At 32.7% G+C, this 12,370-nt stretch overlaps 1 protein-coding gene across 1 annotated transcript in view; it reads right to left on the reverse strand.

The window, feature by feature from the left end:
* LOC105622942 (dihydropyrimidine dehydrogenase [NADP(+)]) overlaps positions 1 to 12,370 on the reverse strand; it is a 71,949-nt gene that overhangs the window by 13,255 nt on the left and 46,324 nt on the right. Inside the window, exons 10-11 of the mRNA XM_012204350.1 lie at positions 1,342 to 1,494; positions 1,149 to 1,269 (exon numbers count right to left, since the gene is read on the reverse strand). Of these exons, the coding sequence (XP_012059740.1) occupies positions 1,149 to 1,269; positions 1,342 to 1,494 (274 nt within the window). The remainder of the gene's footprint in view (positions 1 to 1,148; positions 1,270 to 1,341; positions 1,495 to 12,370) is intronic.

Here is a 12,370-nt window from a genome sequence, read left to right on the forward strand (position 1 = left end):
ACTACGTACTACTACTACACACACACACAACTACACACACTACACACTACACAACACACTACACACACTACACACACACACACACACACACACACACACACACACACACACCACACACACACACACACACACACACACACACACACACACACACACACACACACACACACAAATGCGCGCGCGCGCCATATATATGTAGGTATAAGATTTTTCTAGATATATGATCTTTATAAAAGTTTAATTAGCTTAAGGAGGTATAACAGAGTAAAATTTTCAAAAATCGAAAAAAATTTTTTTTTGAAAGACTGATGTCTTAAAAATATCTTCCTGAAAGATTTTTATAAAATTCGAAGTGTTTCTCTTATGCGAACGGACGCACATTACTGAATATGCAATACTGAAACTTAAACGTGTTTTTCTCAAAACTATTCTTTATAACTGGTGGCATCTATAATTCGAACAATTTTTGACTGATCGATCTCAGCTTTGAATAATAGCTTCACAAAATAATGAATAATTTCAGTTAAGCGTAGGGATTTTTTTAATTGTTAGTTTTTAAAAGAGCGAAATGTTTAAGAAGTTCAAAATGTAGAGACATTAATTTTTTTAACCGCTGTCATTTTGTAAAAAAAAATTATTTAAAAAAATCGCTACGCTTAACTGAAACTACACTCATATAGAATCTGAAATGTTCATTTTAGATAATTACAACTTGACGTTCTCTGGTCACCGATGGACCATGTTTTTTGAACACGGAAGTCTAAAATTGTGTAACATTACCTTTATTTTATTTATTTTTACCATTATATTTATTTTTTGACGTATAAAAATTCTTAAAATAAAAATCTTCAAAATATGCCCAATAACTAATTCATGTTTTTTCTGAAACTTACTATATATTATTATTATTAAAAATAGTTACTTAACAAAAAATTGACAAAGAAAGCTTTTTTTTAAGATCTTTACTCTTATACCCCCTTAAGAATTTAATACGTAAAATTACTTTGCGCACAAATGGTAACTTACATTTATTGTAGTATTGTGTATAAGAAAAAATATTTAATTAGATATGATTAATATTATTATTTTACACAATATATGCATAGCTTTAATTTTATTTTTTAATATTTTTAAATAAATTTAATTACCTTCGTAAGCTGCTTTGGCAATGGAAAGGATATCAGTGATGTTGGGTGTCAATTTTACGAAAAATGGTATTTTGACTGCTTTGCGAACCCATCTGCAGATGTTTCTAACCAGTTCAGGATCCTAAAATCAATTTCATTTTTTTATTACTCTTATATAACAAGCTATAAACGAGTAAACGAAAATTAAACAAACCTGTCCACAAGCCAGACCCATTCCAGATTCGCCCATACCATGCGGACAGGATAAATTTAATTCCAAGCCATCAGAACCAGCTGTTTCCGCTTTTTTCGCCAGTTTCATCCAATCAGCCCTATTATATGTGCACATAATACTCGCAATGACAATCTGTGCAGAAATATGCGACAATTTAACAAATAAAAAATTGGTCGCTAACAATTAAGAGTTTCGATAATTATTTACGTTTCGATTATTATCTATAAAGAACTCTCGATGATTTTGACTATATATGTTGTCAAGATCATAATCCTGAGCAATTTTGCCTTAACAACTAAATGGAGGAACAGAGAACAGAAAATAAGAATTTCAACCTATCAGAAATATATTGTGGAATACACAGTTTCTGATAGGTTGAAGTTCTTATTCTCTGTTCTCTGTTCTCTGTTCCCTGTTCCTTTTATTGTGCGGAGCCCCTTATAGTGTTCCTATAATAAGAGTCAAGACAATGTGACCGCAACTTTTGATTGCCAAAATCCGCCAATAATCAACGGCGAGTTTCAAATGAGTTGCAATAGCCAACATAACCGCAAGTTACAAACAAATTGCAGAAAATCACATATTTGATGTTATTTTCCATATTTTCCTCATTATCTAGCGCTAGTAATATACATTTACAGGAAGTTTGTTAAAGAATGTTATTTCTAATCATATTTATTTCTAATCATTTCTAATCATGTTCATTTAATTCATCCTGGTGAAAATTTTTCTCACGAATTTTTATACGAATTGGAACATTTTTCAGAAATGCTCAGAAATATTCGTAAAGTTTACTTCTTCTCTTAGAACTTTACTCATACAAGTGAATTCTGAAATATTTTAAAATTTCTCACTCCATTTTTTAAAGAGTATTTTAAAATTTTTTTAGATTTTATAACATTTCATCAGAAATTATACTTAAAAAAATTCTTAAAAATCTTACGATATTTCATAATTAACATATAAAAAATTCTGAAAAAAGATGTAAATTTTCTGAAAAATATTTTAATTCGTATAAAAAAATATGAAAAAGTTATAAAATTATAGAGAAATTCTGAAAAATTATACGAAAAATTTTGAGAAAAATTTTTACCAGAGCAGCTACGTGTTTAACGTGTTATATTTTCTATATATTGTCTGTAATCTCTTATTTCTCAGTAGTAGTCTTACAGATGACAGATTACAACTTACATGACAGAATCAGTGTTATCAACATAAATTTGGCTATTAATGGCGGCGGTTTATTCTAATTCGTATTACAAAAACATTAATTTTTGAAATATTTAGAGTTAAAGTGTAATTTTAATATCATGCATTTATATGCGATCTTATAATATATGCGATACAACTTAAGTTGTAGATCTAAGCAATGCACAAGTTTTGTTGTATGTTATACGTGAAAGCTTGTGCATTATTTATGTCTACAATTTAAGTCTAACATAAGTAAATATTACGACAATTTTTGTGCTCAGAGAAATCCTGGCAAATCATCTTCTCCTTTTGTAAGCGTAATGACAAAAGAGGAGGCGGAACGCTAGAGTGAAAGAGACGAAAGAAGGGAACAGGTGAGCCATCCGCGTAGAACACGCAGCAACACCCCTCTTCCTGTCGTTCTGAGCACTGCACATACGCGGTCTCCTCGGAGAATCATAACACTGATTGTGAGGGGGGGAGGAGGGAGATTTTGGGTAGCCTTCGCTTTGCGTGGAAAGTTAGAGAAAGTTAGTCCTTAAGAAGAAGCAGAGATTTGGCAAGGACCTTGTTTCGCATATAAGATCATATGAATGCATGATATTAAAATTGCACTTTAACTCTAAATATTTCAAAAACTAGTGTTTTTGTAATATGAATTAGAATAAACCGCCACCATTAGTAGTCAAATTTACGTTGATAACACTGACAGAATCAATGTTCTGTCATCTATAAGTTGACTATTACTGAGAAATAAGAGACTATAGACGATATGCTCTTTATTTCGTAATATCTCGCTTACAAATGCCGGGAGCGAGAACCGCAAGAGGTCTCTTTACATTACTACAATCAGTTCTCCGCGCGCATCCTCCCACACTGGACACGAGTTCAATGTATGCTGTATGAAGTCCCGACCAGCCGCATAATGGTGACACACTGTGCTATGCGCTCTATTCCGATTCTTGGAGATCTCAGCGAAGTCATCTTTCTTTTCCTGCCTAGGGGCGTCTGATTTTTCACGTAAAGCGAGGTCCACCCTTCCTGCCTGAAGGCGTGCAATTTTTTACGCGAAATAAGATCTATCCACATAAAAAAGATGTATTTATATATTATTGCCAGTTGTCAATACAGTATAGTATACGTAAAACAGTTGTTAGTACAGTATAGTAAACAGAACTACAGATTTTTCAATACTGGTAATCAACTGTTAGTAATATACGAACATGGCCAAAATGCGCCTCTAGGTAAGAGGATAGATGGACCTCGTTTCGCGAAGAAGATCATATAGATGCATAATACTAAAATTGCACTTTAACCCTAAGATCGATGTGCATAGTCCGTTCTTAATCTCTTGATCGTCTCAAGTAATGACACGCTACTTTCTGATTGGCTGATGATATCTTAAGCACCAGTTCAAAATTATCTTAAAGTTTGAGCAACGTCTATAGATTCCACCCTAATAAACATTTTATTGAGAAAAAAACAAGAGGAGAATTCTCAGATACACATGTTTACCATATTAAGCTTTAATAGTTACAAAATATCCCTTAAATCTAAGTCTGTCATAAAATTTTATTACACGTCTTAGACATGTAAAAGGGCGTCTACTGTCTATAATTACGATGAAGAGTACATTTTAATTTAAGAAACTATTTCGATTTTTTGTTTCAGAATAATCTGAATCATGTATACTGCACATGTTTTCCCTATCCGCAAAATCACATTTCATACGATTGTTATTACTCCTCGCTAGATCAATATTTTTTAATGAAATTTATCATACAATAAGTTTAATATATGTAGTAATAAAGCGTCAAATTGAAATAGATCGCATTTATATTTTTTCCGCAATCCAAGTTCAAAACCGTCACTTTTCAAACCGTTCAGAATCTTACCTTCTTAACCCAAAATTAAAAAAGAGACGCAATTCTTTTGATCAAGAACTGTATAATACATAGAACCTACTCTCACGCACGTATTCATACATGCATTTGCTTAAAACCAGGATTGACAAAAGACTACTTTTTTTTGTTTTGATCTAGCCAGTGGTTAAAATTGATTTTAATCGGTCAAAATGTCTAGTCAAAATGCAGTTTTGTTTTTTTAGGAACTTTCAACAATTTTTCATTGCAAGCTCTTAGATATTACTCTGCACTACGCATGCACAAAAAACTCGCCCTATCTAGGAATATTTGTGACCGGTTCATAATCCGTTCTAATTGCAAGCATTTTGTTTAAACGTTGCATTTCTTCTGCTAGAATTGAAAGAATTTTTTCTAATTTAAAATTTTTACAATCTAAGCGTAGAAATCGATTAAATTTAGCAATTGACAAAATTGGTAAAGGTGTATTAAATTTTAAATCTAAAAAGCAAAGAATTCAATGGTACAATTGAGTTTAATGATCATTAAATATCAGATTGTCCATTATCTGAATATTTTATTTCGTCTTAGTAGTTTAGTGCAATGTTCTCAAAGTACAAATTTGCTTTAAGAATAATGAAATAAACTAAAAAATATATTTTTTATATAATATGTATGCGACGTATGCGTCACATATTATTAGGTATAACAATGTTTGTTTTTTTAAAGTTTTATATAAAAAGTTAGAATAACTCCGGTATATACGCTGCATCTGTCAAAAACTTAATTTATTAAGTATTATTTACTATGTTTATAATAAGCGAACTATATATCAGTAAAAACTTGTACTGTCTACAATTGTATTATGAAAAAAATATTAGAAATCCGAAATATTTATTTTTCATATTAAAAAATAAACTTTTCTGAAACCCTTGCATTTTTGCTGTATATCCCATAGGAGTGAGATATGTGGCTACTCATAGGGAGAGAGGGGGGGGGGGGGCAAAAATGATCACTTTTATTTCAACATTCAATAACTCGGTGAAAAAAAATTGTATAGCACTTAAGCTGATCTTTTAAAATTAAAAAATAAACTTTAACTTTGATGACATGAAACATAAGGAATAAAAAAGCTTTAAAGGTTGAATTCTTTACTTTTGAAATCGGTAATAAATATTTCAATACAATTCTGACTGATCTTTTATGGAGCTGTACGGACGCAAATGGATACTTGTTAATATCTGAAATTTTGTACAAATTTTATAAAGGTCTATGGCGTGAAGTAAAAATCTAAAAATCACACAAAAAATGCGGTTTACAGCAGTTGAAAGAGTGAACCTTTACTTTCAATTTGCTTTTTTATTGAGTGCTGTACTATTTCTCTTCATTGAGTTACTGAACGTACGAAGCAAAAGTGATCATTTTTCAACTCGGTGAAAAAAAATCGTACAGCACTCAATAAAAAAGCAAATTGAAAGTAAAGATTCACTCTTTCGATTACCGCAAATCGCATTTTTGTGTGAATTTTATTTCTCGCCATAGATCTTCGTAAAGTTTGTAAAATTTTTCAGATTTAACGAGTATCCATTTGTATCCGTATATTTCCATAAAGAATCAATCAAATTGAAATATTAGTACCGATGTTGAAAGAAAATCTTAGAAATTTCAAGCTTTCAAATGTTTTTTTGATTTTTTGTTTGAAATAATTTTTCACCGAGTTACGATACTCTGAATATTGTATTAGGAGTACAAATAAGTTTCCGCCGTTTTTAATAAAATTAAGCATTTATTGTGAAAGAACGGTACATAATGTTTTATTCAAAGTAATGATCATCACTATTTTTTCCCATCTTTCTGGTAGCATGTGGATACCGCGTCGGAAGAACACTTCTTTTGAGGCTATCCAATCGATACAATTTTTGATGTCTTCATATGAAGTGCTGCTCAGACAGGCCATGCGTCATCGATCGGAACAAGTGGTAGTCGGAAGGAGCAATGTCTGGAGAATACGGCGGATGGGGTAGAACTTTCCATTTGAGTGTTTCTAAGTAGGTTTTGACCGGCGCCGCAACATGTGGTCAAGCATTATCATGCAGGAGAATAATTTTGTCATGCCTGGAGTAGTAGTAGGTGCGTTCTTCCTTGAGTGCTCGGCTCAATCTCATCAATTGTGTTCGGTAGAAAACCCCAGTAATGGTCTCGTTCGGTTTGAACAATTCATAATACACGACACCAAGCTGATCCCACCAAATACACAACATGAGTTTTTTTCCATGAATATTCGGCTTGGCTGTCACTGTTGAAGCATGGCCAGGTGGTCCCCATGATTTCTTCTTCTTTGGGTTATCGTAGTGGATTTTTCATCACCAGTAACTATGCAAAAAACCCTTTCGTTTATGCCTGGCAAGCAGCATTTCACATGTGAAAAATCGGCGTTCAACGTTTCTCGGCTTCAGTTCATATGGAACTCAATTTCCTTGCTTTCTCAATGATTTCAAATGATATGAAATTGTTTGTTGAATCATTCCTAAGTGCAAGTTCTTTGTGCGTTTGGCACGAATCTCCAATAATCGCTTCCAATTCCGCGTCTTCGTACATTTTCGGCCTTCCGCTACGTTCTTTGTCTTCGATGTCAAATTCACTGTTCTTAAACTTTTGAAACCACTCACAACTTCTCTCACTTAAGGCAGCATCATCATATGCTTCTACAATCTATGAGCCTCAGCTGCAGATTTTTTCAAATTAAAGAAGTAAATCAAAAGTTTCCGCAAATGACGCTTATTCGGCTCAAAATTCAACATTTTCGTACAAAAAAAAAATATATGATGCTGATACAAAATCGCTAATATTTTAAGGCTATGGTGTTGTCAGATATCCAATCTTATCGTTTTACATCAAACAATTTTAACTATAGTTTATTAGTGGCGCCGTCTTTTGCAAACGGCGGAAACTTATTTGTATTTCCAATACAATTTTGAGCGTGTTCTAAAGTGTTCCCTATTTTTTGTTGAGTTGCATACTTTAGAACACATTTAAAAAATTTTTGTCTGTCCTTATAAACATTTTACAATCCAGTTAAATGCAACTTTTAAAGGTCCTATAGAAGATCCCGGAAAAATTCCAACTGGATCTTGTCTTGGGTGAACAAACCTACAATTTGAGGGGAGTAACGGCCCATTTGAACACTTGCTAAAATCGACCTTGAACTCAAAATTTAGTCATTTTTAATTGGACTTGTATTTCTGAACTGTATTTCTTAAAGTATATATCGTAGAGCTAAATGAATTATTGCATCGTGTTCAGCGAAAAACTATTGCACTACATTTATAAATCCGGATTAAGCCATTTTTGCATCAAATCAAATATGTATTAAGGAAAATCAAAACTTTGATGATTTAAAAATCATTCACTGGCGACTTCTAAATCTTAATATCTTTTTATAAAAATTTAGGAGTGTCCTTTTGGCATAAAATGAAAGCTTTTGAGGTAAAAAAGATCGATTAAAAATTTTTTTTCTTATTACTTTAATAAATGCAGGAGATAGGTCCGGAAATCGGTGGCGCGTCCTTGGCCACTGGAACGCCAGGCGCAAATATGTAAGAGGAGAAAACAAGAGAGGACGATAGCGACAGTAGCAGCTAGTCAGTTATCATCGAATCAGCAGTCCACAGCAGGCTGCAATTATTCATATATTCCGTAAATTTGTATCGTGTAAATTCATATCGCATAATTTACTTTAACTTTCTACATAATTGAGATCATGAGGATTATGGACAACGACGAGGACCTCGAGAAAATAGCGAAATCGGGATGCGTGATTTCCATGCTGATAAAGAAAATAACTGTAGGAGAATTCAAAAAGCAGTTGCGTAAGTTGAAATTAACGACGGGAAATAAGACGGATTTATAACTATTATCACATTATGAGCAAGATGAAAGCGCGATGAAAGCGACATCGATAATGATACCGAGGACGATATGGTTATTCAGAAAAACGAAGCAATTCAGATAACGAAATGAGAGATAAGATGATCAAGAAAAATCAGATGATGAAAATAAGGAACAGAATAAAGCGCGGAAAAGACGGAAGAGATGAAGTATGAGTAATACACGAAGGCGATCAGTCAGAGATAACTAGACAGCGCAAAAAACAGTAAAGTAATCACAATAAGAGCTATCGGAGGAAGCGTAATAATCTCTCATTTCTCGAGAGATGATCAAATGAAAGTAGATAGATAGACAGACGAATTTGAAAATATGAACGAATATTTTTTTACTATTACAATGGGATAACTTGCAGAAAATCGTCTAAGCGAAGAAGTTGCTGCGAGGATCAGTGAAACATTTCATGTCGTTACAGAAAGAAATAATTGAAAGCTGATGAAGAAGCGTCTGCTGAGTTTGAAACGAAGCATAATAGCGCTATAGTACACGCACAGCTGACTAAGAGGAAAAGACAATCAAATGAAACACCAATGTATACAGACGATAACGAGTTAAACGACGAAGAGGAGACACTCAATATATCAATATATTCTCAATATATTCAATATATCATCGATGAAGTATCTGACGGAAAGCCACAAAAGCATCTTTTACGGAGTAGACATCATGATGCAATTAAGAAAAAATTTGGAGCACTATGATCGGATAAAAGAGAAAACAAATAAGAAATTACGAAAGGAGCAGCTGAAGAAAAAAGCACAGATAAGAATGAAAAGAACTCCAACCAGAAGGAACGCAAGGAAGCAAGATGCTTAACTATGGATGCTTAAACATATAGCTCGAAACTGCTCACATAAAAACAATAAGATCGAAATGCTTCAAATGCAACCAGTTTGGGCACATTGCGACGAAGTGTGATAGTTCCAGCGAGACAATGAAGGAGGACGAAAAGTGAAAGTGAGAATTCAGCGAAATCAGTGAATTGATAATCTACTCATTCGCATTCCATTCGCTTTATGCTAGGAAGATTGCAAGTAAAGCCGATTGAAAGTTTTTTTGAACTGATCTAATCCAAGGAGATTGATACAAGGCAGAAATACATGTAGTACTGGACGACGCAATGAACGAGAGGATGAAGAAAAGGCTTACAAGGCAGGTAGACATTCGAATGAAGGGCGACATGCTTTTCGTAGAAGAAACGAGCGCGATAATAGAAAAGAAGAAAAAATAAAGGAGAATAATGGAAATGATGACAGCAAAGAAGAAATAAGAAAGAAGAATAACGAAGTCAACAATAAAAAAGAAAAAAGAAAGAAAGACAAAAACAAAGAAAATAACAAAGAAAATACAGAAATACGATCCAGGGGATTTACGAAGAAACGGAAACTATGCGCAGTGAATTACATTCAGATATACTATATGGACATCGATGAATGATATCGCCATCAAATACAGCAGCTAATCGAAGACTACATATCGAAGCAGAATAATCAGACAAGCGTTGAAACGAAAATCGTGTTACATAATGAGTCACCGGTGTGTTTAAAACCTTACCAGTTAGCGATAGAGAAAAAGGCCATTCTGAATGCATAGCTTGAAGGAGTAGTTATGGCGTCATCCAACTGAGTAACAGCAAACATTCAAGTCATAATCGTGCCGAAAAAGAATGGAACTTATTCTGTCTGTGTAGATTACCGACAATTAAACCGGAAGATACTTCGCGATAGATTTTCTATTTGCCTTTGATCGACGATCATATTGATGCGTTGCATATTGAGTCGATGCCCAAGTTTTCTTGGTACTAAACCTGAAGAACAGCTTCTTCTGTATCAATTGCTGTCGAGAACCGTCAGTATACTTCGTTCGTCACACCCGACAATCAATATGAATTCTTCAAGACTCCGTTTGGATTATGTAATAGCCCTACATCATTTCTGAGGCGAAGTCTTTCGCGACCTCAGCCGAAGGAATATTACATGTTCATATACATGGATGACTTAACTTAAGTGGGAAGGCTAAAATCGAAACGCTAGCGAACTTGAAAGAAACGCTTACTATTGCCGTTATAGCAGGTTTCATCATCAATTGGGAGAAGTACAAATTCAGAGACGCATTACCTGGGGACGTGATAGATGATTGCCACGTTATCCCTCACCGGAAAAGGTGAAAAGTATGAGAAGATTCTCAGTATTCATGACGAGAAAGGTAATTCAGTTTTCTAAGCCTTAGGGAATATTTTTGTTTTACACAGGATTATATCATGGATAAGATAATCATATGTATTGTATTACGTAAAATTATATAATTACATATATAATTATACAGGATATTTGATACTATTTTCATATGCAGGTAGAACAGATTAAAGTTGAAAAGTCCTCTGCAACTTTCTCAATAATTAACGAGTTATTAATTAATAAATATCGCCATATTTTAATCCGGCATATCACCAAATGCAAGCGCACGGAGAGGTGATTGCTAGGCATTAAAATATGGACGATATTTATTAATTAATAACTTGTTAACTATTGAGAAAGTTGCAGAGGAATTGTCAACTTTAATCCGTTTTATCTGCTTTTATCCGTTTTATCTATGAAAATAGTACCAAATATTCTGACATCCTGTATAATTATATACATAATTATATAATTTTACGTAATAACATATGATTACGTATAAAAAATTTTTTATCATGTAATAATTACCTTTGAACATGATAAAGTATTAAACGCAAAAGTGTGCTACAATTTTAAAATTCCTATATTTTCATTAATTTGATAAGCATTGATAAAATCTTTTAGAAAGTAATTTTTAGGATTCTAAACTCTTAAAAAATGTAAAAAGAATCGATTTTTTTATGTTTCAGATTAGAACGTAAAAAAAATCGATTTTCTGAATTTAGAATACACCCTTCCTAATGTAACAATATTATTGATATATAAATAAAGGAGAAAATGATATGACTGTACTATGATATGATTGTTATTAATGTAAATATCATGGTTTCTTTTAATATCTTCGCTATCAGAATGATTACTTACGGAATTATTTGTTCCATAACTCGCTGTTACATAATGACATATATTATGAGTAATATACAATATAGCGAGAGAGTAATAATCGCTAGTTGAAATATTGTCCCCACATTCATCTTTCATTTGATTTCATTTGATACGATTTCATTTGAATACAAATATTTTTCTTTACTACATACGAAGTTATTTGATAAAATATGTAAATGGTTTTATCAAATATTGCATAATGATTTCTCATGATTGTACATGTAATTATGGAATTATACGTAGGGATTTCATATGATTTCAGGGACTCTGTCCTACGGTTACATAAAGTGATTACCCCCTTGCCTAAGCGTACTGATTTCGACCGCTTTTTCGAGGAGGGTTTTCATATCAAAACAATTATTTCATAATTGTACCTCAACTGTTAATTTGTTGTTTTGCATCATCAAATATGTGTCGTTCTCCACTGACCAGATATTGTCATGTGCGAGGAAACCATAGACATAGCAAGAAACGGATCCAGGGAGTTATTCTGAGGGAGAGGGAGGGGGGGGGGGACGGTATAACGAAATGTAAATATTTACTTATTATTATTTCGTCGTTGATGTTATTTTTAATATTTTTAAAATTATTTTTATTACTTTATTGTTTTATTATATTTACTATTATTATTATTACTACTATTGCTATTTAGTTGGAGAGAAAGTTCTGCGGAGTTTTGTTAGCTCAAAATTATATACAGAAAACATTTATTGCGAAATTTTCGACTAACTGACGTAAAAAAAATTTTTCTTGAAAGTTCGTTTTGAAAAAAATGTCCCTATCACTTTTTATTACAAAGTTACACGCGGATAAATAAAAGAGCATTTTGATTTTGATTGCTCATAACTCCGTTCAAAATCATACCGTAATTAATAAAACAGATTCTTAATGTTAAAACTTTGCTCTATCAAGTAGTGTAATTGCCAATTTAAAAAAAAATAGAATATA

The sequence above is a fragment of the Atta cephalotes genome, assembly GCF_000143395.1.
Source record: "Atta cephalotes unplaced genomic scaffold scaffold00050, whole genome shotgun sequence".
NCBI lineage: Eukaryota > Metazoa > Arthropoda > Insecta > Hymenoptera > Formicidae > Atta > Atta cephalotes.